The 25,884-nt window shown below is 39.1% G+C and overlaps 1 protein-coding gene across 5 annotated transcripts in view; it reads left to right on the top strand.

Moving 5' to 3' along the window:
- DLGAP2 (DLG associated protein 2) overlaps positions 1-25,884 on the top strand; it is a 465,971-nt gene that overhangs the window by 56,345 nt on the left and 383,742 nt on the right. For 4 of the 5 annotated variants that reach the window (XM_033054074.2, XM_033054084.2, XM_033054073.2 and 1 more), the window contains exon 2: positions 23,148-23,202. In XM_033054074.2, coding sequence (XP_032909965.1) covers positions 23,148-23,202 — 55 coding nt within the window. Of the gene's footprint in view, positions 1-23,147; positions 23,203-25,884 lie in introns of those variants that run through there. The other variant, XM_033054082.2, reaches the window with a different exon arrangement.

The following is a 25,884-nucleotide window of genomic DNA, read 5'->3' as shown; positions in this document are numbered from 1 at the left end:
TAAAATTTAAAAATAAGAGTTGACAATGATATACCATATTTACTGTTATCTTATTGAATGACTGAAAAATTTTACATGGACAATGAGGAATACCAAATAAAGATGCAATTTTCCATGTTTATTTAAATTCAAACAATTTAACACCTTCACACTAAGAAGTGTTAGGCTCCAGCTTTATTAATTATGTCCCTGCAGCCTATGGAAGAAAAACAAAGGTGCATATAGGAGGCTAACTCATATCAGCAATAACTCAAGCAACAGACAAATCTGTGCCACTCTTACAAAAAAACTTGAGTGTTATGTGTGAATGTGGGTACTTATGTGTAAACATAATCTTTGCTATGATGAGCTGACATTCTTGAGCTGTTAAATCATTTGTGCTTTAATGTAGGCAAAGAATTCTCCTAAATCAGGGTGACCAGCCATGATCTTCCTACTAGGGCAGTTCACACCATCCTCTCCCCATGACTTCCTTCCAGTGGTGGTTTGGGATTCAACTGTGCACCAGATATCCACCTTGTTCCCAGCCATGTCTCTCACACCTATGGTCCTTGTGGAAAAAATTACTTTTGCTGCCACCAGAACCAGGTGTCTGGCTCATAGCGCCCCTTTGTTTGAAGGCACTGGACAGAGGGTTTCTGGGTTTCTTGGTTCAAGGGCACAGACTGTGTCTAGGTTTCAAGTTTGCAATGCACCAGACAGAAGACTGCTGGATAAGTAGCCAATTTTTGTCTTGCTTGCACTCCCCACCACTTCTCCAAGCTGCTAATTGCCTGCATCCCACTTGGGTATTAGTGGAGGAGCACAAAAGGGCAAAGTCTGCAAATCCTTTAAATATGACTGTGAGGCAGCTGTCAGTTCTGTTACCTTTTGCTGTGGCTCATTGCAAATCATGAGTGTCTCTTGCCTAGGAGGAAGTGTCTATACAAAGCCACCATTACAGCAAGTAATCTAAGTAAAAGTAATAGGAAGTTGCATGAAAGCATGGTAAATGTCATGTCTGATTTATCTTACATTCATTATAAGCAATACCAGGTGCAAGGCACAAGACACAAGATGAAAGTTTAAATCCAATGGAAGACTTCATCTTCCTTATTGCTGGCTACCCTGCACTAAGTCCTTTGACTCACACAGATATCTTTCTTATCAAATTCCCCTAATCGCCAAGCCGGTGATTGCTTTCAAAACCAGTTTTCTCTTCTTATCAATGCGGGTTTCTTGAGAAGATAGACCTCTGGAGAATTTTAGGGAATGATTAATACTACCTTTGAAACACCTAAGTGCTTTACTTCCTTTAATCTACCTTGGAACCAAACTGAATCTAGGTTTTGAGTCAGACCTCTTGCTTCATCCCCCCTAAGGCTTCCCCCCCCACCCCTTCCCTGTCCCTCACCCAATCTTTTTTTTTAAGAGAAATGATGAGCAGTTCCTCATATATTTTCAAGGTATTGCAGCATAGTAGACCCACCCAGCAAAGAAACTCAAGGCAGTCTATCCTAGTAATGGATAAGCCCTCTACCTATATCTGGAAGTATGGCAATGAAGGCCAATGTAAGTCATATTGTGGTAGATATAAGAAAATATGACAATAATGTTTTTTGAAAACCATTTAGCATACATTCGTCACAGATAAGGAAAACTTCAACCTTTTTTATGGTCCAAACTTAAAATTCTGAAGATTTGTTCCTATCCTGAATGGTAGCCAGAATTATCTTCTGAGTATTCACTCTCTTCTGTTCTCCAGCAGATGTTTTCTCATCCTGCCATTTACTTTGCTTTAGCAGAGACGTCAATAGTCCTTGCAAGTAATTTTAGCTAGATCTCACCTCCCAAGACCTTCTGTTTAACACCAAGTACTGCAAGGCTCAACAATAGCAACCTTTTGGAAGAACTGTATATCACACTATTTCTGCCATTTGTGTAAGAGCAAATTGTGGTTGTCTCTGTATCTATCACCACAAAGGCAGCTGGACATTTCCAACACAAGTTAAGCAAGCTAAGATATTGTGAATTTATCTGGAACTAATAAAGGTTGCAGCAGTCATAAACAAGCTACTCTGAAGCTTGAGCAACTTTGAAGCTATATTGTACAAAAGCTGCTGATTCAAGCATTACAGGCAGGGAGACACCTCCATCTGTCTCAGCTCTTGGTAGTGGTTTTTAGAGGGCAGCAGATGCTATCCCTGTAGCATCTTTTCTCGCCTTACTTGTAAGATATCAGACTAAGGAAAGACAAAACCCAGTATAAGGACTTGGAGCTGTGCTAATATAGCAAAGCCAGCATTCTTTTGGAACTGTGGCCTATCAGGATAGGCTCCAGAATTAGCTATTTCTTCCCTGCCCTGGGTCTATCCACAGATCTTGCTTTGTTGCTTGATCTGCTCATCCTTCTGCAACCACTGCCTGTTTTACAGTTCTCTGTGGGCAGACCCTGACAGGTTTTCACCCAGTTCTGAGGCACTCTTGCTGGCTCTGACAGAGTGCAATACCTCCTGGCACAGCTTGTCCAGTTGTTGCTTGCTGTGAAAATCAGGGATTGCCCATGCTGCACCAGGAGAAGAGGCAGACTGGCTGCTGCTATTCTCCAAAGTATTGTCAGGGTGGTGACACCTGAACTAGCTTGGAGTGAGAGTCAGAAACTTGTGCTGTGAACACCTCTCCAGTGGCTTCTCTCCCTCTGTCTTGCATCTCAGCTTTGTTTTTTGCTTTTTTTTTTTTTTTTTTTGCTTTGTTTTTTTTCTTTGTTTTCTTACTTTTCAGCACTATTTATTCCCATTTCTTGCCTAGGCTAGCTATCACCTCCAAGCCTCTTAAGGGCATTTGCAAATGCTGTTGTACAATAGCCTCCTATCCACCCATTCATTTCTTCTCAGTGTTTTACCTCAGCAGCCTTTCCACATGACTTGCATGAGTAACTTATCCTGTTGAGTTAATGCAGAAACCACTATCAAAAAGAAATAACCAAAGTACTTATTTCCAGCCAATATGCAGAAATGGAAGGGCTAAAGATGCTACACTTATAAAAGGTCAACGTGTTCAAAGTGTCCCCATTGAAAGTGTCAGTAAGGATTCATAAAATTTCCCTTTGAAATTGGTGTGAGGTGTGTGTCAGTAGGGACTGCAAAGGATGCTGAAAGTAAATATAGCCAAGAGACCTTCTTTGGGCACATCTGAACTGGGGTATTTTGGAGCACTTCCCAGTCCCTTCAAGTGAGTACTTAGGTCAGAACATCAGTATTTGTTGGACAGGAACACAAACACATCAGTAGCAAGCGAGCCATCATTTGTTCCTCTGTGCTCTCCCATCTGGAGCATGGGATTGGAACGTCTGTGATAATTTCTGTGAAGTTTTGAGAGAAAAGAAGAAAGAAAGAAAGAAAGAAAGAAAAGCAGAGTTCTGCCTGCTCAGTTGTCTCTGGATAATGCACATTAATAGTGCAGCTGCCAGCAGTGCTTTGGATCAGACTGGATCTGAACCACAAAGAATTGTTAAAGATGTTTTAAAGAATTGCTCCTCATTTCCTCTTCCAGACAACTATCTGACTAATTAAAAAAAAAAAAAGGGGTTTTAAAAGCAACTCTGATGGGTCACTTCTAGCACAGAATATTCTATGATTCTATGGAGGCTGATTTTAACCATGTGTTATTGCGGTCTGCTGCTATTTTGCACAGGATTTTTAAAAGAAATAGGCACCAGGTACATTATTTGTATGTACATTGTAAGGTTCCAGAAATCAAAGCAACCTCGGGCAAAAGCAGAGGTGAAGTAATACATGATTAGACTAAGAATGGTGCTTTTGTTTTGTGTGTAATAGCTTGTTTCAAAGCATGAGGGAGTCCTGTAAATCCCTGGACATGTGGAAAATAGCACATTAGTGCAAGGCCATGATGATAATCTATTATGACAGAATGAGAGAGCAAGTATATTTATTTTAACACAATTATACTTAATTTAGTGAAAAAATAACATTTCTTGAGACCAAAGTACAAGAGCAGAGTGCTATTCCATTGCCAGAATTTCATAAGATATTGTGAATTTATCTGCAAATGAGTCCATTTACTACAACATCTAACATTAAATTCAAGAACTGCCTAAAGAAGGATGATCTTTGTGTGTGGTACAAGGACAAGACCAGTTTTGGAGCAGCTGGCTTAGGAAAGATGTTAGGTAAGTGCAGCCAGGCAAATGCAGTTAAGACTCTTGGGTCCAGACCCAAAAAGATTTTAAGTCAGGTGACTGTCTCTGGGAGCTGAAGTCACTGGGTATATCTAAGCCCCAGCTTAGTTCAAAGTTGCTTCTATCCCTGGCAGCTGAAGAAGTCTAATTTTCAGCCCTTGGAGGGATAAACATGAGTCATAATAAATCTTGTAACTTTTATGGAACATTTTAGAGAATAAAACTCTGCACTGTGTTTCTTTTGAAATTTGTCTCTCCAGGAGAAGATAAGGGGATGTTGCTGTCTGTTCAGGGCTCTCCTCTGGGAGCAAAGGCATGTAGTTCTGATCCCTGCTTCCAGCACTGCCTTGGTTATTTTTATTTAGATGGTCACCAACCAAAATCTACAAGCCAACCAGGGAAATTTCTCTGTCACAAAAGTTTTCTCTAAATTAAAAAGCAGGAAACTGCTTTAACAAGTCATGCCTAGTCCTTATCCTGTCCAGTGTTTCACTACTAGGTATGTCTTCCCCATGTAACAGTTGCTCATCTTCTCTGAACTGGGAGCTGAATGACAGAAACACTACCACAGTAGAAGACTTCACATACATAAAGGCTTTCAGTGGCATGACTTTTATAACATCACCCACATTTCATTGCATATGAATTCCTTTGGCAGTCTCACGAGGGACATCCTCTTTGTCAGACATAACTTCTGAACTCCACTTATGCTTACCAAGTGTATGATAATTTTTCACATGAAGGAACCATTCATGCAGAGTAGTTTCACTGTCCTGGGGGACTGAAAAAATTCAGGTGTGTTTTAAGGAGAAATTACAGCCTCAGTATTGGCCAAAGGTAATTCAGTGGAAACTCGATTTTTAGTTTGAGATTTCTGAAAAACCGTTGTTATTGGTTATATCAGTAGTTTGAGAAGTGATCTTTGTACCCATCAAAGTGTAGTTGACGGTGTGAGGACTCTGATGTGGGTTCGTCCTAGGAGTGTTTGATGCCATCGGATCTGGTTGCTGCCTTTTCATGGCACTGAGTAAAAAGTTTCATCTGAAAATTCTCCTGACTAGTCTCCAATTCTCACAATTTACCCTTACTGTTACATTTTGATGTTTGAAGTTTAAGCTCTCTTCACTTTGTCTCAAAAGAAGATGTACTATTGTGAACCAGCTCAGATAGCAAAGGGGTCCCTACCCCGGCCAGCTGTCCTTAGCCTCCCACTGAGATTATTGACCCCTGAGTTCTGGACCTGTCCTCTAAAGGGCTTGGTTTAACTTTTAGACATCTAAGAAGACTGTTTACTGTTGAAATCAGTGGTTGGTTAATTCGGGGTGAGCTCAGAAGACAGCTCTGACCTCTCTCTGCTGGCATAAGCTGTGGGCGTTCTGTTCTGCCTCACATCCCCCTCATCCCTGGGCATGCAGTTCTGCTCTCTCTCTGAAGCCAGAATCTAGCTCAATATGCCAGCAGAAATTAACTTTTTAGAAATTAATTTATTTCTCTATTTGTCTTCTGCCAGCTCAGTGAACTGAATGGGCTTGGCATTGGCAAGATAAGCAGCCAAGTGAGCTTTTGAGAAGGTGCCTTGGCAGCGGGCAGGAGTGGACAGCCTCTTCTTCTGGCAGCAGCACGGCATCATCTCGTGGCTTTTAGTCACCTCCCAGCTCTCTGTGTGGCAAATAGGGCCTGCTTGGCAGCAACTGCTGTGTGCTGTGGTAGCTGAGCTACCTCCCATGCAGGTGTGACTTCTGCAACAAGGACACTGTGGGTGACGAGGAGCAGGAGCCACAGCAGCCTTCCCAAGGCAGACCATCCTCAAGGCTGCATGTGGGCCCTCCTATTTCTTTCATCCTGTGCACCCAGTTCACAGGGATGAACATGTTTTTAGTGGACTTGTCTAAAAACAAGCATTCACAATGAGCCACAAATTACAATGATATATTCCAGATGCTATTTTGGATGAATTGAGGCACAGAAGGATAATTCTGGAGCAGGAGGATGAGCAGGTGAATACAGTGAAGCTGTAATGAAATTGATAGCCTTAATTATAGTATTTGCTTCTGTGAAAGCTGTAAAGTTGTCTAATCAGTTAAAAAATATAGGAAGATGAAGGAGTTACTGTTTTGCCTGTTTACACTACTACTTTTAGGATTTATTAATAAAATATCTAGGATACTGAGTTGCATATAAAGATATATATGGAAATATATAAGCTAATTACGTGTTTGGAAAAAACACATGAAATATCAGAAAGCATGACAAATTGTGGCAGTTTAGGTTGTGTGTTTGCGCTTTGTGTGCTCCTCTGGTTTACCTAATCACCTTCTTTTGAAAAAAACCCCACCACTAGTCTGTTGTAGTATCCTTCCCCATAGTAAATCCAAAATGTCCCCTAAACTCAAAGAACAAAATGTTATTATTACTAGCTGTTACTGTAGTAACAAACATCAGCAGTATTTATACTGTGAAAGATTACTGCATTACTTTGCATCATTTAGATTAATTTTTGTCCTCTATTTGATTTTAGTAAAGACTGTTTTGCATCACTTGATAGAGGGAAGCAAGTTTGACCATTGAATTACTTGATCTTTATAGCTTATTTTTTTCTTTTTTTTGTGCTTATGGTGTGGGGCAAAGCAGCAGGAAGCAAAATATTTTTTCTCAGATCCCAAGAATGGTGCTGCAGATTTTATTTTCTGCTCTGTATTTCCTGTGTTGTTGTAACTCTTTAGAGCAGGGCCAAATTACCATCTCATTTGCATTAGTTATATTATTCAATATAACTAGCATTAGTCTAAAAATGATAAATAAGTTAATTACAATTTCTTGGCCCTTGTTTTTTATTCTAGTAAAAAACTTCAGAGTAAAAACTATAAACTCATGTATGGCAACATGCCCTATATATTCCTGTTCTCCTTTATACCCCTGGCAAACTCTATACTCTTATTCCAAACCCACCTGTTCCAGTGTAGCTGAGTCAGCAGAAGAAGTCTTGCTCTTGGTGCAGTTCCAGAGTTGTGGAGCATCTTCAAGGGACTGCTTCTGCCTTAGTGACTTTTTGTCATTCTTTTCTCAAAGCAGTGCCTGAAGGATGAATTTTGCCCTGAGGCACTAAAAAATAAAGATATTGACCAAGCCAACCAGTAGACAATCAGTTGTAATCTTCTGGTGTCCAGTCTGGTATTCCTCTTTCTCAGCAAAAGGCTCCAAAAATGTCACAGGTGTAATAAACCATGCTCAGGGCTACAGCAGGACAGGCTGAGATGTACAGTGTAGTTCAGGGAATGCCACATGGATAAACTGCATGGGAGCTGATGACAGCATCATAGCTGTCGGTGCATATCCAATGGTAACAAACAGGGCATTTTTTACCCTTTGAAATATGTGCTTTTGTGCTAAAATTTTCAGCTGAAATACTCATTGGTTTTGAAGTTATGAGTCAAATGTGTATATAGCAAATATAATTAGGTTCACTAATTTAAATCTTTATAATTTAATAATAGATTTAGTAGTGATTATGTCTATGCTGCAATCCAACAAAATAATAAAGTATGTATTTTGCAGTTTAATATGTGATTAAATGTGGACCTACTGCTGTATCAGGGCTTGACTTATGAATGGATATTAATCACAACAAAATAATGAACTATGATAAACATCTGAGTACCAAGTCAAAAAGCAAACACACATGATCCCTGGAGTATTTATTTTATTATTCTGAGGCCAATTAATGCTATTTTGTTCTGTTTACACAAGTTATATGTAAATTTTTGTGACTCTTGCACTGTCCTGACCTTATTCTTCTGATACCCCAAAAGGCTTATGTTTTTTCACCTCTGATGGTTGTAGTTAAATCTGTAATCCCATTCAGATCACATTTCAGTTTTCCATGTTTTAAAATCTGATTTCCAGCAAAGAATGCCAAGTGTCTGTTTCCCATTTCCAATTGTTTGAATTCATAGTTACAAAGAATGACAAGCACACAGTCTGTGTCAGTGAGGGAGCCAGCAGAGAAGAGTGGACCAGCATTCATGCTATTTTCTTTGTGACCAAGAAATCTTCAAATCCATGCATTTGAAGAGACTTCAACATGAATTAATTGTTTGTTTAAACAAGTGAATACAAAGAAGAAATAATTAACACAGTGTAAATATTGCTTTCTTTAATAATGTACATAATTTTTCTATTCTTCCTGGTCTCGTTATTTTAAATATGAAAAAATATGGAGAGCAAATAGCAGGTCACCTTTGAAAGGTAGGAAGCATTTACTTATCTGCCATAAAAATCAGTATGGTGTTTAAAAGAGCATCCTTTCCTGAAGGTGGGTCAAAGGAAAATACCCACAGGTACTGAAGTAGTGGTTTATTTTATTTAACAGTTTTCCCCCCTCATTTGCATTGATATGAATTTCCACACTATGTCACATAATAATAATGTTTCTGTTCTAGTTCACAGATCACAATATCTTCTCTTGGTGTTTAAATGAGAGCCACAAAATGAATTGCCACTTTCTCCAAGCACTCCAAAAGCAAATTAGCTGCAGTTACCTCATGGCTTTTTGTGTGTTTGAATAACAAAAACTCATCAGTCTAAGGCAGTCTGAAATTCAGTAGGATATTGCATTTGTTGTACAGAACATTTTTGTAAATAAACAGGCTACTTCAGAATCTTGTCTGTGTCAAAACATTTTTGGTAGCTTTTATAATAGCATTTTGGCTGGAATAAGCAATGCAAATGCTGAGTGACAGAGCTCTTTAGTCTTTCATCACACCAGTGCAACTGGGACAGACTCAGAAAATTTCATTGCTAATTCTAGATTCAGTTTTGAAAAAAATAAATTGCTGGTGTTTACCAGTCATGAGGTAACATCAATGCTGATGTGCATGAAGATGGGATGACCCATGAGAATAATTAAAACATTGAAAAAGAAAATTATGTCAGGGGAGAGATGGTTTGCCTACTAGTTGGGTGCTCATTCTTTAACATTTTCAGCAGCCTAGCTTGTCAAGCAGACTGATTATATAGTTCAGCATTGCGTGACTTAACCTTTTGTTCTTGAGAGGTAACATTTCCTTGAAAACAACATGAAATGAAGAATTAAAAACAAACAAGCTGAAAACAATTTCCAACTGCACAGTCAAGACTTCAGCTTGTCCTTAAGAAAATGGATGCATAAAAAGTCATTCCACATACACAGTTACCAACAAAACAGTGTTCCTATATCCTTCCACCAGTTCTTGCGCTTATTTCTCTGATGGTAAATGAAAACTCTAGAAGCATCATACAAAAAAAGAACAAAAACAGAAACACCCAACAACAAAAACAAAAAAAACCCAAAACAAAACAGAACAAAACAAAAAAACAAACAAACAAAAAAACAACAAAGCAAAACAAAAACAAAAAAAACCCCAAAAGCATAACAGTAAAAAATTTGTCCAGGTCAGAGAACTGTTTAACTTTATACAGCCTCACTGGCCCTTGCAAGCCTAACAAAACCCCCAAAGTTTAGAGAGCTGAAGAAAAGTGTTAATTGTTAATAATTTCTTTATACGGGAATACTTAGCTTCATTCTTGGGATGTAGTTGGCACAGATGCAAATGTTTCTCTGATTAATTTCAGAGTTCTTCCCCACTCCAGTGCTCTAAAATTGGGGAAATTTTTCTATGAAAGTAATTCTGCTTTCTACAAAATACTTAAATGAGTGTTACCAAAGAGGCAGGAACTTTATTTTTTTTTTTTTTGCAAGATCTCTGACAGCTAAATTTTAGAGCACTTTGTGGTCTGAGTAACATTAGTAACATTTTTCTAACTGTGCAAAATGAAGAAAATCATCAAAGATGAATGTTATCTCACAGTAACTGCTCATGGCAGCCGTTTAAAAGATAAGATTCTCTCATCTCCATTTGTCAGATATTTGACTTGCAGCTCAATCTCCCATATTGTAGATAAGCTGTGCCTCTATTGCCTGTCTCTCAAGAGGTGAGACAGCAGTTTCATCTCCAGGGCTCCGTTTAAGACTGTCCCCAAGAGTGTATCACATATTTTATGACTATCAGCCTAGTAACACTCCTGGGAATTCCCCAAACTCCCCTGATTCCTCCCACTGCACTGGAGTAGCATCAGCTGCAGAGAAACAGAGATATTTGGGTGTGTTTTACCTTTGTCTTTCAACCTTAAAGAGGCATCAAAAATGCCCTTTCTCTCATGCATCTTTGGGTCACCTAGTGGTGTGTACGCACTAAACTGATCAAAGATAGAGCAATGTATTGAAGCTACATAGTTTTAACAGTGGTATCATCACCTCACAGATTAAAACTGCCCTACCACTCTTCCAATTTTGTATTCTCAAAAACTGCCTGCACAAATTATGATCTCCCTCCTTAAAAATCACCACCAGAAGCGTACCTGTTTAACTGGTACTGCAAAAATTATCTGTTTACTGAGACCTACCCTTGTTTTATCCCACCTTCAGCAAAATCTCCGCAGGTGATTGGGGCTTACAATAAACTATCCTACCGTTCAACATGAATGAAACCTGGATAATATTCCTGTCTTAAAGAGAAAGCTATTATTTCCATAAGAATGCCTGCTCATTGGGGAAGGAGGTGTGGGTAGTTGCTTTGTGCTCTGAAATCTATATCTCCCTTAGCTATCAAACATTGCCAAGGGTATGAATGAGGCACAAGCATCCTTCTCTGTTTGTTCTCTTTGCATGAAAGAATTGTATAGCATAAATCTATGAAATAAGTATTCCTGAAAATAATCCATCCTTCTGTGGTTTTCTGCTGTCACGTGCAGCTGTCCACCAGGAGTGAAATGTCCCAGTTCTGCCTATGCATGAATTCTGTAGTGTGCTGCTGCTTCAGTTTGGGTTTTGGGCCTAAAGGTGACTAAATGGACTTGGTTTACACAGAACAACAAAGCAGCTGTTGGAAAAAATTATGCCTGGTTCCCAGTTTTCATGGTAACTTCTACCTGGGCAGGGAGAATGGCTAGATGAAGTATCAGACATCTGATTCATCTCAGTGGGTCTCCCTTCAACAATAGAGTGCTACTTATGTCTAGAGTGTCAACTTCTCCAAAGTGACAAATGTATAAAAACCTTGTTAGATGTGCAATACCAAATAATATTTACAGACTCTGGTCCTTACACAGTGGAGGCTTCAGTTTTCCCCATTTATATAGGTGATTTCTAATTTTAGCTATTAATGACTTTGAAATTTGATTTATCAAATTGTTTCTAAAAGTCAAACTGCTAAAAGATTATAACCGATGAAGTATGGTCTTCCTGGATAGTTGAAGTAATGATTCACAACTTCGTGTATGAGTTTGCTTCACAGCAGGAAAGAGTTGTGATACCAGCACCATAAATGCAGGTAAACAGCTAGGATGTTTCCTTTTTTATTTTGTTGTGGTAACTTTTATACTTAAAACATTGTCTTTTACCTTGTTCATAGTTTTTTAACTGAATGTCTTTGTGTCTATGTAACTCCTACACAGTAGAATAAAGCAGGCCATTGGGAGAGTTTTGTTGACAAGTCCTAGCACAAAACCATGAACTTTAATTTTTAATGACAATTAGTTTTTTTGTAACAAAAATGCATTGAAGGACTATTACTCTATATTGCATGTTTAATGGATTTGTTTCTGCAGTGCAAGTATGGGCCTCAAAATATTTAAAATCCACATGCTTCACACATAAATCTTAAGTACAATTCCGGAGCAGCAAGGAGAAAGACCACCTGGATTCCCTGGCATTTGCCTTATATATATTATTATTATCTCAAAAATCTGTGCTCTTGAATCACATAATTTTTTGACATTGTGCACTAAAAAGATCTATTGCAACAAGCCACAATAAAAACGTATTTCACAATATTGTCCCAACTAAAACCTGAGAGGGCCCAAGCCATGACTGGCTTTGATAATGGTGTGTGGGTGAGACGGAAGCAAGGAAACATCCCACATCTCTAACAAAACCTTTGAGGAGTCAAGTGCTGCCCAGTGAGGTGCCAGGGGCATGGTGCAGGTTGGTGGCACCAGGTGCAGCTCTCTCCCTGATGGTGGGGCACCTCCACTTCTCCAGCTCTGGTTTTGGTGTGCTCACTGGGGACCACTCCTGAGAGAGGAGTTTTTTCCTCCGTGTGGGTATGCTGCAGGCTATTGCAGCCAAGCTCAGCTCTCCTGGCAGGGATTCAGCCCTGTGGAAAGAGCAGGTAGGCATGTAGGATCCAAAATGTCCCATAAGGAGAAATATGACTTCTACTCAGGAGAAATAAAAGAAAACTGTCAGGGACGGTAGCAGTGGTATCTGCAGTGCATGAGTGTGTGTGCTGACAGTCTGTCAGATGAGTTACAAGTGTGGGGAGGTAGCCCAGACCTGTCTGCTGAAGGGCTTAAAATTCCCCAGCCTGGAAGTATTTGCTGTGATTTCCTGTAGCCTTGCTCTGTGCTGACTTTCACTTGCACCTTTTTGCTGTGTAGCCTCAGGGTATTGCAGTGACAAGAGTAACACAAAGGTGTCCTTTTCCCAGAGAAGGGTTTATTCCTACCACTGTGGTACCATCCTCTCCAACTAGACTTTGCAGTCTAGGCGCTGCAAGACCTGCCCATACATCCTTTGTGTCTTAATAGACTAGTGCAGGTGGAAGAAAAGGAGCTGTTGTTACTTTGCTTTGTATTTTAGAGAGTGAAAATGAAGATATTTTTTCTACTCCAGTATATGTAAAGTTCTAGAATTTGTATTTGTCCAAAATTCAGTCACATGCTGTAGCAGGTTGACCTTGGTTGGGTGCCAGATGCTCACTAAGTTGCTCTATCACTCCCTTTCTCAGTGGGACAGGGGAGAGAATAAGATGGACAACAACCAGCAGGTGAGATAACACAGTTTTATTACAGAGAGAGAGAGACAGAAAGAAAGAAAGAAAGAAAGAAAGAAGAAAGAAGAAAGAAAGAAAGAAAGAAAGAAAGAAAGAAGAAAGAAGAAAGAAAGAAAGAAAGAAAGAAAGAAAGAAGAAAGAAAGAAAGAAAGAAAGAAAGAAAGAAAGAAAGAAGAAAGAAAGAAAGAAAGAAAGAAAGAAAGAAAAACATGTACAAATGTAAGTGAAGGGAAAAGTCACTGTCTACTTCCCATCAACAAGTGATGCTTGGACACTTCCTGGGAAGCAGGGCTTCAGCACATGTCATGGTGCCTCTGGGAGGCAAACTGAAGATTCATGAAGGCTCCCCCTTCCTCCTCTCTCCCTTAGCTTTTATATCACGCCATCATATGGTATGGAATATCTCTTTGTCTGATTTGGGCCAGCTGCCCTGGTTGTGTCCCCTCCCAGGATCTTGCCCACTCCCTTCTCTTTGATGAGGAAGGGATTTCAGAGGGCAGAACTGCTTGGCAGTAGCCAAAACACTGGTCTGTTATCAACACCCTTCCAACTATAAAAAAAATGTTCCTATTAAAGAAAGCTACTTTCCAGCTACAGTGCAAAGCACAGCACTGTGAGGGCGGTGAACTCTACCTCAGTCAGACCCAATACAGATAAATAAAGATAAATTATAGCAGCTCAGTTAAGATTTCATAAGCAAATTCCTAGGCCAAATAACTCTCCAAACTTTACTCTCCCACAAAATAAACAATTATAGCCCTGGGATGACTAGTAACTTCTGAGGGAATACCTAACTTTAGCTACCTTCTAAAGCTGCTATGATTCTATACGGCTTTTGGATTTTGCAGGTGGATGTAAATGTACTCACTATTCAAATTTAAGATTCATTAGTACTAATAGAAATTGCATATGTCAAGTAAAACTATATTTGAAAGAGGGTAGAGGAGCTGATGCATTTTTTTTTAATCTTATATTTTACTGTGATATTTGAATGTATTGGTACATTAAATCTAATTTATTAAAATTTTAGAATAACTTAGGTTGGAAGAGACTTCTAGAGATCATCAAGTCCAAGCCTCTGCTCAGTGCAGGCTACTTTCAAAGTCAGAGCAGGTTTCTCGGGTCTTTTTATCAGAGTTTTGAAAATCTTCAAGGATGAAGATTCCACAAGGCATACATCTCTGGACTGTGTTTAACCTTCTCTTTCTCAGGACCCCCTACCTCTTTCCCTGAGCAGGTGACCACCTTCCAAGACAGAGAGAGGACTCACAGTCATCACCCTTGTATCCCTTGGATGTATTTTAGCCAGCCTCATGTATTTGCTATATCCAGTTAATGGAAGTGTTTCCCTCCCTGATGCTCCTGGACATGCAGCTCAGGGGTAAAATTTAGGGGCTGGGTAAAGAGCAAGTGCTGTAGGACATGCAGGACCTGGGCTCCAGACAAGCAGCAAACTCCTGAGACAGCTGGTCCGGCCATCCCTTCTTCAGCACAAGATGAAGCTTGTGTTCTTACCTCTGCTGAGTCTCTGTGGAAAGTTGTGACTGACCTTTGGACTATTAGTGGTCTCCACAGTTATTTCTGTGCCCATGATCCACAAGATCCTATCATGCCAGAGACAGGATTTCTTGTATCTAGACTATTGCCACTAGGTGGGAGATGCCACTGCTGCTCATGGTGGTGAGAGATACAAGAAATGTTCGTGATTTTTGTTTTACAACAAAACTTGTTTCTCAGGTACAATCGCAGGAAAGTGAATTTGTTTATTTTGGTTGCTAAATGTGTGCAGTAGCTATATATCTGATCACACAATCACAGGACCAAATAGGTTGGAAAAGACCTTTGAGAACATTGGGTCCAACCCACAATTGACAGCCAGACCATGGCACTGAGTGCCACATCCAGTCTTTTCTTAAACACCTCCAGGGTGTGACTTCACCACCTCCCTGGCATTCCAGTGGCAAATCACCCTTTCTGAGAACTTCTTCCTAATTTCCAACCTAAACTTCCCTTGATGCAGCTTAATACTGTGTCCCCTTGTCCCGTCACTGTTTGCCTGGGAGAAAAGACTGAGCCTCACCTGGCTGCAACCTCCTTTCAGGCAGATGCAGAGTGGTAAGGTCTCCTCTGAGCCTCCTCTTCTCCAGGCTAAACAACCCCAGCTCCCTCAGCCAATCCTCACAGGATTTGTGCTCCAAACTTTTTGCCAGCCTTGTTGCCCTTCTCTGGACACAGCTCAACGTGATTCCTATATTGTGGCCCCAGAACTGGACACAGGACTCAAGGTGTGGCCTCACCAGTGCTGAGTAGAGGGGAAGAAGGGTCAGTCCTGCTGGCCACACTATTCCTGATACAGGCCAGAGTGCCCTCTTGGCCGTGTGGGCACACTGCTGGCTCATGGTCAGCCTGCTGTCAATCAGATGATGAGATGCTTAGGAATGCTTTGCCTGATAGAAAGTTGAAAATGCAATTGCTTTTGTCCTGAAATTGATCCTCCTATTCATTTACTTTTGGAAAAAGGAATTAAAACATCAACTGAAAAGTCTTGGCCTCTTCCTCCCAGCAATGTGAGTCTGGGAAGGACCACATCATCATCTCTCAGATTCAGAGCACTTTGAGAGCATCATCATTTCTCGGCTTCAGAGAACTTTGACATTCCTTGTTCCAGATTTTTGAAGGCATAGTTTTGTCAATGGTGTAATGGTGCAATTATTTGAACAACAAAGTGAAGAGTTCCAAATGGACCTCTATCATCCATGCTGTGTTTAGTCTGAGGGATCTTAAATAATTTGTGGAATCTCTTGTATGTACTGCCAATTACAGTAATTGTACCCAGAGGTCACAAGTATACATACCACTGCAGAGAAGTCTTGTTCTGTCAGTCAAGAGTGTAAATTTATGAAAAATGAAAGATTTAAAAGAGTTTTTTTCTCTTGCTGATGTATTGTTCTCTAAGTGTCTAAATACTGAAAAGGAAGTTAGAAATAAATAGGGTTTGTGTCTGTTGCTGGCGCCACTACTTATTTTCTGACTATCAAGTATGAAAAGACTGTCTTAAGGTATCATTTTGAATCACTTCAGAGCTTATTCCAGTTTACATAGTTTTTTTTCCCCTCAGGCTTGGTTAGTTACTCTTTTTAGTCCGTATGTTATATTTTTATGGAAGAGATGTGGATTATACTTTAGATGGTAACTTCTAAAAGATTCATGTTTATAAGTATGTATTAATTGTAGGGCATTTTTAATTAGCTCATTCTAATGCAGATTCATGCAAACATTACTCTGAAATGTGTCATAATGGTTATCATGTTTTCTTTCCTGGGTCATCAAAAAATTATCAAGCCTGCATTTCAGCTTAGCTTGCCATGGTGACTGGATAGAAGGAGTAATGAAGCCCATGGCAGTGCAAGGAGATCAGTTACGTTATTTGGGGTCATTGTAGCACTATACCCTCTCTTCTGGAGTTATGATCTCTTCTTCTGGAGTTATGATCTCTTTGTTTTGATTGAAATATAAAAAGTAGATAATTCAGTCAATGATTTCCTCACTACTTAAATGTCTGTCACCTTTTGTTGAAAACTCTGCTAAGGAAATATACCTACTGTTGTTGCTGTCACTACTTCCTTTAATCATGAAAAGGGTTGTAGAAAAGTTGCATTTTTTGAGATGCAATACAATCTGAAGGAAAACATATTGGTATGGAAATTGTAATATTTTCAGAATATTTTTAAAATTCATCTTCTTAAATATTTCCTTTTATTCAAAATGAAAAGGGCACAATACACGTATTTAAATCAAATTTAAATTTGACAAGGTGTGTGATGATAAATACATTGATACAATGCCAAAGTGTTTGATATATGACAGACATGATTTATTTATTTTCATTATAACTTCTCCTTTCCACAAAACATCAGGTTTTATTTATGTTCTTGATAACTAATTGGGAATGGTGGCTAAGGCAGAGGATGATAAAAAGAAAATACTTTCACCAAAAACCTCACAAAACAGATAAATCATTAGCTAGTTCTGTTTTGACATTAAATTAGCTTTTGGGAAAAGTAATTAGAATATCAGTGTATATGTGAAATTGGATATTGGACAATAGCAATCTAGTAAAATCTTGAGGAAACATAATTGGACAAGTCTGTCTTGTCTCGTCAGAATACAATGAAATGGGCTGACAAGACGGGCTTCTCACTCACACCGCCGTGGGTGGGAGACATTTTGGCACAGGCTGCCTTTGCAGCAGGGTGCGTCTCACCAGGAGCTAAGAGGAAAGGTTGTTTCCTTGGGAGGGCAGAAGAGCTGACAGCTCACAGGGAATGATTGAAAGGTCTTGCAAAATCTCTACTACTTCCAGTAGTACCAGACAGACAAAAAAATTGCAAGTCTTAATATGTTGTTCTTGGGCCAGCTTTGCTGTTGCAAGTGGAGTCTGTGACAGGGGACACATATGGTTTGGAGTAAGCCTTGGGAGGGCAGGTGCCATGGTCCTGATGCTTTCTTCTGCCAGAGCTAGGTATTTCAAGGACTGATTTTAGGAGTGACTTGGAACTGTTGCTGATACTGGTGTAGGTTGTATCAATAACAGCTTCAACCAAGACAAAGAAGAGGGACACTAGTAATGAGGTTATCTTTTGAGTTCTTACTCAAAATTTTGAGGAATTCTCTTTTGAGGAATGGAACTGATATCCAGTATTTGTTGCTACACTCCATAGATACCCCTTAAAAAGCTTAACCAAATATATTTATGCTTGTGGGAGTGCTATGAAATTTAGATTTGTCTTTGGTAGGTTGAACCAACTGCATGCTGTTAGAAATCTGAAGGCAAGCAGCCTTGATGCAGCACTTCACCACCTGATTGCATAGAATCATCATAGAATTATAGAAAACTTGGGTTGGAAGGGATCATTAAGATCTAGTTTCAATCCCTGTGCCATAGGCAGGGACACCTTCCACTAGAGCAGGTTGGTGGTCAAAGTCCCATGCAACCTGACCTTGGCACACTTTCAGGGAAAGGGCATCCATAACTTCTCTGGGCAACCTGTTCCAGTGCCTCACTACCCTCTGAGGAAAGAATTTCTTCCTACTATCTAATCTAAGTGTCTCCACTTTTAGTTTAAAACATTTTCCCCTTATCCTGCATGAACCTGTCTGCTCTGAAAGAATTATGGTAATGCTGTAATGATAAGCCTTTGATTTATGATGGTTTGTATCACGCAACAGCTCATGAGCAGGAAATCTTCCCTACGTTTAACACCCTGTCTGAAGTCAGATACCTTTAGAGACCTGCCAGATAAGTGGCTGCTGTGAGCAGCCAAATGCCAAATGCTTCTTTTCTGCTTAAGAAGCACCAGTGAATAGGTTCCAGAGAGATTCTTTCTCCTTCAACAGTGCTAATGGAACAGAGACATCTAAAATCCTCAGGTATGAAGCCAAAAATGGGTGGAAACAATAATAAAAATCAAAAATATATTATACCTCTGTAATGACAGGGGGCAGCAAAAGACATTCAGAGAAGCACGAGCACAGAATTTCCAGTGGTTTAAGATCTAGTTACAAACATTATTCCAAAACCTCTCTGTAGTAGCTGACAAATAAATTTTTCCTAAAACAAAAGCCCTGAGACAAATGTAAGGAAAACCAAATACAGAGATAGAATGGATACGATTCTTAGAAGGAAAACAGACAAAATTAATTCCATGAAGCCTGTGCAGATGGTAGGAAGGCAGCAGTAGCTGTGCAGATAACAAGGTCTAGGAGGTGCCTCTCTTTTCCAAAGAAGTGGCAACATTTGAAAGACAAAAAGGAATTCACTGGATCACACCCAGATATCTAACCTGAGTTGTCTCCAGTGCTGTCCTGCTTCCAGAGAAGATGCAAGGCGCACTTGGTGGCTGACTGTGCCCATAGACCATTCCTTTGCAACCATCAGTGTATGAGTAAATCTCAAGTTCTGGAATCTATTCTCTCTGAAATTTTATAAATTGATGTGGATTTTCCCAGTATGTTTTTGAAACATTTTCTTCTTGAATGTTACCATATTCTAGCAATCAAATTACCTCAGATGCTAATTGTAATAGTTTTGTGGGGAGGGAGGTTGGGAGCATAGGGGGCTCTCCTGGAGACACTCCTTGGAAATGGTTGAACGTGACCACAAGGGCCACGAACTGGAGCTGTGCCTGAGAGGGTATGTTCTGACTTTCTAGTCTTTGGGCTCACTGGATTTCTAGGAAAAAAACAGAAAATACTGTCTCATTTTGGATCTGAAATTGAAGTTGAGCTTATTTTCTTCTGGCAAGTTACAAATTTAATCCATGTTAAATTCTGCCTTAAATTTCACTTATCAAGCACTCGAACTCCTGAGTTCTGCAAACTTGGACCTATGAAACATTCATTTTCGGTTGACTTAAATTTTAGCAGAAAAAAATGTAAATGGAGAAGGAAAAATAGTATCTAGCTCATTTTTTATGGCTATTTTAGCAGTCCAATTATAAGTGGAGTAGAAAGCAAAACATTTTTATCATTCAGTACCAAAGAGAGGTCTGATCATCTTTGTGCAGCACATCCTTTTAAGTGAGTAGATATCCATTTCACAGAGGCCTTTTTGCATACGAGAATTATTTTGCTTCACATATCTGCTTCTCTGTAAAGTGGGGATTTTTTAGTGGGTTTGAAGTTAATACTTTCCAAACTTAAATTGTTTTTTTTAGGAATAAATTCTAGTTCCTGTTATATCACTCTAAAAAAAAAAGTTGTGTACTGAACACTCAAAGGACTTATCTGTCTTATTTTTAAGAAATGGAAGGAAAGTTTCTAAGCGAACTTATAAAAATATGATCTTTATTAAGCTTAAGCCAGCTCTGTATCTCCCCTGTACTGCTCTGAGGAGTTTTCTGAATACCTGTATTAATTATAGCTACAGGTTAAAATTTGAACACTGATTATGACAGCTATATATTTATATATCCCTAAGCACAGCAACCTACAATGAAAACAAATGTAAACACGTCCAAATCAATATCCAATCACAACAATTAGTATTTTTCACTGAATTTGAGGATGCTTTCATCTTGGTATCATAAGCACAGACTATGTTCCTGCTACATGTGACTGTCTGTCATGGATACCATTGACCAAAGTTAATTTGCCTACTGCTAGGGAAGCACCTTGATGTGAAGGACATACCACCTGCTGTATTATTCATTCTGTTTCTGCATCTATGAGTCCATTTTTAATTTAGTATTGCAATGTCTTAACTCCCAGCTGAGAGCTTATAAAACAACTGAAGGTTAAATCATCAGTTAATATCATTGAAACCTGTTTCTCTTTTGCCTTTCCCCCCTCCCCCCACCCCTGCATGTGAATCCCTCCAGTTGCTCACATATTTTGATTTGTACAGAAGAAACCAGTCCAGATCTGCTTTGGGTAAGGATTCTCCCTCAAATTGCCTCTGTAGGTAAATTTCAAACGATCAAAAGGAAAAAAAAAATAATCTAAGGATCTTCTATAAAATTAGAGAAAAATCTCTGAGACTGATAAGGCATTTTAGGAATCTTAAGCAATAAACTGGGTATTCCAGCATGCAAATGAATGAAAGGAAAGCAGCAGGGGAAAGGAGAGGCTTGTGGAGGGAAAGGTGACAGTTCTGCTGAGGAATTCTCCTCTCAGTTTCCCTAGAGAGGAGAGAAACAAAGTGGGGAGAAAGTGGGAGGAGAGCAGTGTGAAAAGGCTCTTGGATACCATGGAGATGGGTACAGTGTAAAAATCTGTATACTGTAGATAAGTAAGTGGGAGGTTGATATCAAACTCCTACCAGCCAGAAACTGGCTTTGTGCAGGGTAAACATGTTAAAGGGAGCAGGAAGCATTGTTTAAGACTTTTCCATACTGTTTGCCTACTTAGCTCTTAAAGATAGTGAAGGAAAAGGACAAATAAATGGTTTTTTTTGTGGTTTTTTTCATGTCTGTTCTTTTATCTGTATCCAGTCTACCAGGAAGGGTAAACTATTTTTTTGCTTTTTTTTTTTTCCCAATTGAAGTTTCTTGCAACTTCAGACCTACTTTTTTCTTTTTTTAAAAATTAATCTCTACTTTTAATTTCACTCTTAATTTGATTAACTGGGAACTCATAATAAATTCATAATGCTTCTTCATCGTTCGTGAATGTGGGGAAGAAAATGTGACAGATTCCTGAGGAGCTAAATGTTACTTTATGTCTGAGTAAGACAGTATGTTTTTAAAATTCAGTCTTTGTGTTACACTGCTTTGAAAGACTGTCTCAGCTCATTTTAGGATTTCTTTGTTCTCTGCTTCTATATTTTATTCTTTCAATGCCTGTAAGACTGCTGTTATTTATATCCATGGCCATAAGGAAAATGCTGTATTTTGTACATATGACATTGTACTTCCAAGAATTATTGGATTTTTAAAATGTAAGGAACACCGTAGAATGGTGAGTGGGGTTTTCAGAAAATTGTTATTTGTGTCATTGATTCTTCCCAAAATACAAAGTGCCTGTTGCCTATGAAGCAGGGTAAAGCAAGCTGATTTTTTTTTTTTTAATCCACAAGTTTAGCTTTAGAATAATGCCAAAAGAAGTGAATTACTTTTGTAAAAGCTTACATTTAAATGCTGTGCCTTGTGTAAAATGTAGATGAGTTGGATGGGGAGATCATTCTCATCCCTGTCAGTTGTACCCATTGCTTTTTATTCAGGGAGGCTTTCTGGCCACAGATTGACTTGTGAAGTAATAATGGCAATAAAAATCAGTGTTTTGCAATGGCCTTGCCTCTGCATGGGTGCATTCAGGAGGAAGCATGGTGCAGAAAGACTTTAAACTGTTTTGCTGGAGGACACACAAGCTGAGGTGTTTGTCCTCCTGGTGCTGTGACAGTGGGTGTTGGGGAAGTCCTGCAGGGAAGAGTGGGGATGTGTGACACTGCTGCAGGGGCTGTATGTCTGGGTCTGTTCATCTCGGCCAAACAGCAATAGCAGTCTTTGAGAAAAATAGAAATGTCTCTATTCCCTAAAATATTTTACTTCCTGAATTTTCAGAACTTAATTTCCACTGTGGTGGTGCCTGGGGTCTTCTTAGAGGTTGGAAGCCCAGTATTTCCTGACAGTGGTGGTGCTGGTCTTCTGTCTGTAAAAACTAACTGGTTTATTTCTTCTACATTTCAAACTTTAAAGGGTGCATGTTGATCCTCAAGGGTAAATTTGAAGAAGCCATCTCAGAGCATGATTTTTAATTTGTTTTTTCTCAGAAACAGCAAAATAAAAGCCGTTAAACTTCAATGTACTGTTTTACTGATGCTGATATTTTCCAGGATGCAAATTCTAAATTTTAAATTCAGATTAAAATCAAGTATTGGGTGCTTTAAGTACAGGTTGTTGCTAGTAGGAGTGAGTACCAAAGCTCGTTGTCTGAACCAAAATTGGTGAATTTAATATGTGAATCTGTGAAGAAGGATGAGGTCCTGCCTGTGGGAAAGGGCCAGTGGTGGTGGTCAGCTTCTGTAGCATTTCTCACGGGCTGCCAAAAGCACCGCACCATGGTGGGTGTGGTGAACCACAAAGTGTGGATCTTCTCTGTCCCCATTCCCTTGAGTTTCCTTCTCAAGCTTCTGGAGTTTTATGTTGTCCACTGGAACTGGCTGTGCAAAGCAAAATGCTGGGCTTTGGAATTTGGACCTGAGTGGTTTCCAACAAGCTGGATGCCATAACCCCAGGGCCATGTGTGAGAAAGAGACAGCAGCATCACTGACTGATCCCATACTGCCTTTCTAAGTTGAGTGCGTTTGATTGTGGTCTTAGGCTCTTTTAATCAACTTTTGATATTGTAATCAATGGAAGAATGTGAAACTAACTTTACAGGCAGGTAGTAAGCAGCTAATTTTGCAAGATTCTTCTCTGTTTACAGTTCCTGATGAACAAGATTCAGCATTACATGTTAGTTAATTTGGATTCAGACTGAGAGCACAAAGCTTGATCAGATGCAGCATTGCAGCAATCTCTGGCTTTTCTTCACATGATGTAAAAAAAAAAAAAATATATATATATATATATCTATTAACACCTGTTTCTTTATTGCCACAGGTTCTCCCTGGCATACTGCAGAAGCATTGCTGTATTTTACCTGACAGGAACACAGGTAAAATTTTTTCTTAATGGCTTAATATTGTAATATGATTTGGAGAAACACAAACACAAAGTGGATCATATAGAGAAGCCTTGTTTGCTATTTATGGTCATTGAAATTAACTATGATGTTTTGTTTAAATTACCTGCTTTGGTGTGAATATTTCATGTATTTAACATTCTGTTAACATTCTGGAGGTGGCACAGTTGCAAAGGCTGCTCTCAGGTTTCACTTATAAAGTTATTTGTATGAACTCCTGAAGCATTTATACATTTCTAATTATAAAGTTACTACTTTGTCAAGAAAAGGGGTTTAATACTGGAGTCTGCAGTCTGGTCCTGTTGATGCACAAAAGTACTAAGCTTTAGGTTGCTCTGACTGCAGATAAATGCTTGCCCTATGTTTATTTTTCAGAGTGGAGAAGTAGACTAAAGGAGTAGAGAGAAGCAGTATCACTAACAATACTTTACTGTGGTGCAGGAAGAAACTTAGAGTATTGTGTTTGTGAAAGAACAAATAAATTGATGAGAATGATATTGGAAGAGAAGAAAGCCATGATTTAATTTTGCATTCTTTTATTACAGGAAAAACCAATTTCTTTTAAAATAAGTTTTAAAATCCTTTCAAAAATGCTATTGACTGAAAGTGACTGCATATGCAACTCTGGCTATTATTTGACAGACTAATTTTAGAGAAAGAAAAATATACAATTTTGCTGTATATTCTTAATAGAATATATGTGATTGCTGGCATCTCTTAAACCTCCATACCCCTTTCCCCCAGTAGGTACCATTAAAATAAACCAGTTTGCTCCTTGGCTTGCTATTACCTGTGTTTCAGGCACAGTTTGCACTAAAGGTAATTACAGAGAGAACTTGACAACTGTGTTGAACTGTAGTGGGATTTGTGGTTACCTCCTAATGTTCAAATGAAATTTAAAATCTGATTTTCATTTTAGACTGTGAACATGATAGAAGTACTCTAGTAAGATAGTTAATAACACATCCCTTCCAGCAAGAATTTGAAAGTTTGTACTTAGCAAGCAAATTGCAGACAGACTTTGGGCTTCATAACAACTCCAAGAGTTCCTGAAAATTTGGCTTGGTGTAATGACCTCAGTCCAGTCTGTGTGATCCTTTGCTGTTATCCTGTGCCAATTATTTTTTTCCTTATATTTGTAATATAGGAACTTAATCCAGATTCCATTGTCAACCAAACTCTTCTTAACTTATATAGAAGTGTATCATGTAGGTACCAAAGCCAGAGTTACATGAAGTGATGGCCTGGAGCTGGGCAGTAAGACTGACCATTTATCTGGAGAGGGTATAATATGCCTTTACAACCAATATCAAGAAAACCATTAATCTAAAATCTCAGTCACCTGCAATGTGGACATAAGAAAGATAGGAGGAGCTTGCTAATGTAAAATTTGGTTTTGAAAGTTTTGAACTCTTTGAAGAGGAAATCTATCGGGCTTTGCTATGTAACAGCTGCTGTACAACTCAAGCAAACTTATGTGTGAAAATCTCTGTAAGTTCTATTGTGTCTCTGTGACTGCTGCAGTACTTTTTTATGCTTACCTACTGTATAGTGGGGAATTGCCAGCAGGTGCAAAGTAAATGAAATCTGTGTTCCATTTTCCTCCACTTCCCCCATTTACAGTATTTAAACACTTGACAGAGAGGAGAAGAGTTCAGACTGGAGATGGGGGATTTACTCCTTTCTGGAGTAAAAGAATTACTGAATTACAGTTTGTTTAATTGCATCTGTTAGAGATAAATGAACCTTTGCCTTGTCAGACTTTAGTCACTAGTCCAAACTAAAAACAAGTAAATTTCTGTAAATGTGGAATGTATTACTTGCATTCAAACTTATACATCATACATAATCTTGTCCAGCTCCATTCTCAGTAAATGAGCCCAGAAATATTACCTGATTGTGAGCTGTAGGTCTATTTGTGTTCATCTGTTGACATTTGGAGGAACTGAGCAATGTGCAAACTTGGGTGTTGCTCCTAATATATAAAGAAGGATAAGGGGAAATGGACTAGATGGAGGAATGGGAGAAGAGAGAGGGGAAGAACCATATAATGAGACTGACAAAAACTTTAGGGAAAAACAAGATGCCGTAGGGAGTAGGATGAGTGAGAGAGGCAGTAGCAGTTTCTCACTTACAGCCATTCAAGTATAGGCAGCTTGGTGTTCTTGGGCTCCTCGTTCAAGAGTGCCCCCATGACCAGACTCTTCCATGCTATCAGAGGGAATGAGCCCCTAGGAATGATGGGGCCAGGACTGCCTGGCCATCCTTTTGTCTGGCTGCCCTTCAGACAGAGTTGGATTCTTGGGGAATATATGCAATTAGCCTGTAATTGAGAGAGAGAAATAATATATCCCTGATTGCCTCTAGAAATCTGAACCCTGATTGTACTCTGGAAAACCGAATGTCTCACTGTCCCTTTCTACACTGTGTAGGAGTTTGAAGTGACCACATTTTATCAGTATTGGTGTTCTTTATCTGTAAACTGGAGAAGAGAGCTATGCATGGAAAGATAGGTACATGGGAGAAGTGATCTCCTTCTGGTGGTGATGTGTGTTAGTACTTCTGTTATTCTCAGTGCTTATAACTTAGCTATAAAAATACATCCTGAAAAGACTTTCAAAAGGGAGCATAAAAAACGTAATTCAGCTGTCCCAT

The sequence above is a fragment of the Catharus ustulatus genome, chromosome 3 (assembly GCF_009819885.2).
Source record: "Catharus ustulatus isolate bCatUst1 chromosome 3, bCatUst1.pri.v2, whole genome shotgun sequence".
In the NCBI taxonomy this organism is placed as follows: domain Eukaryota; kingdom Metazoa; phylum Chordata; class Aves; order Passeriformes; family Turdidae; genus Catharus; species Catharus ustulatus.
This window is presented reverse-complemented; position numbering and strand designations above follow the sequence as displayed.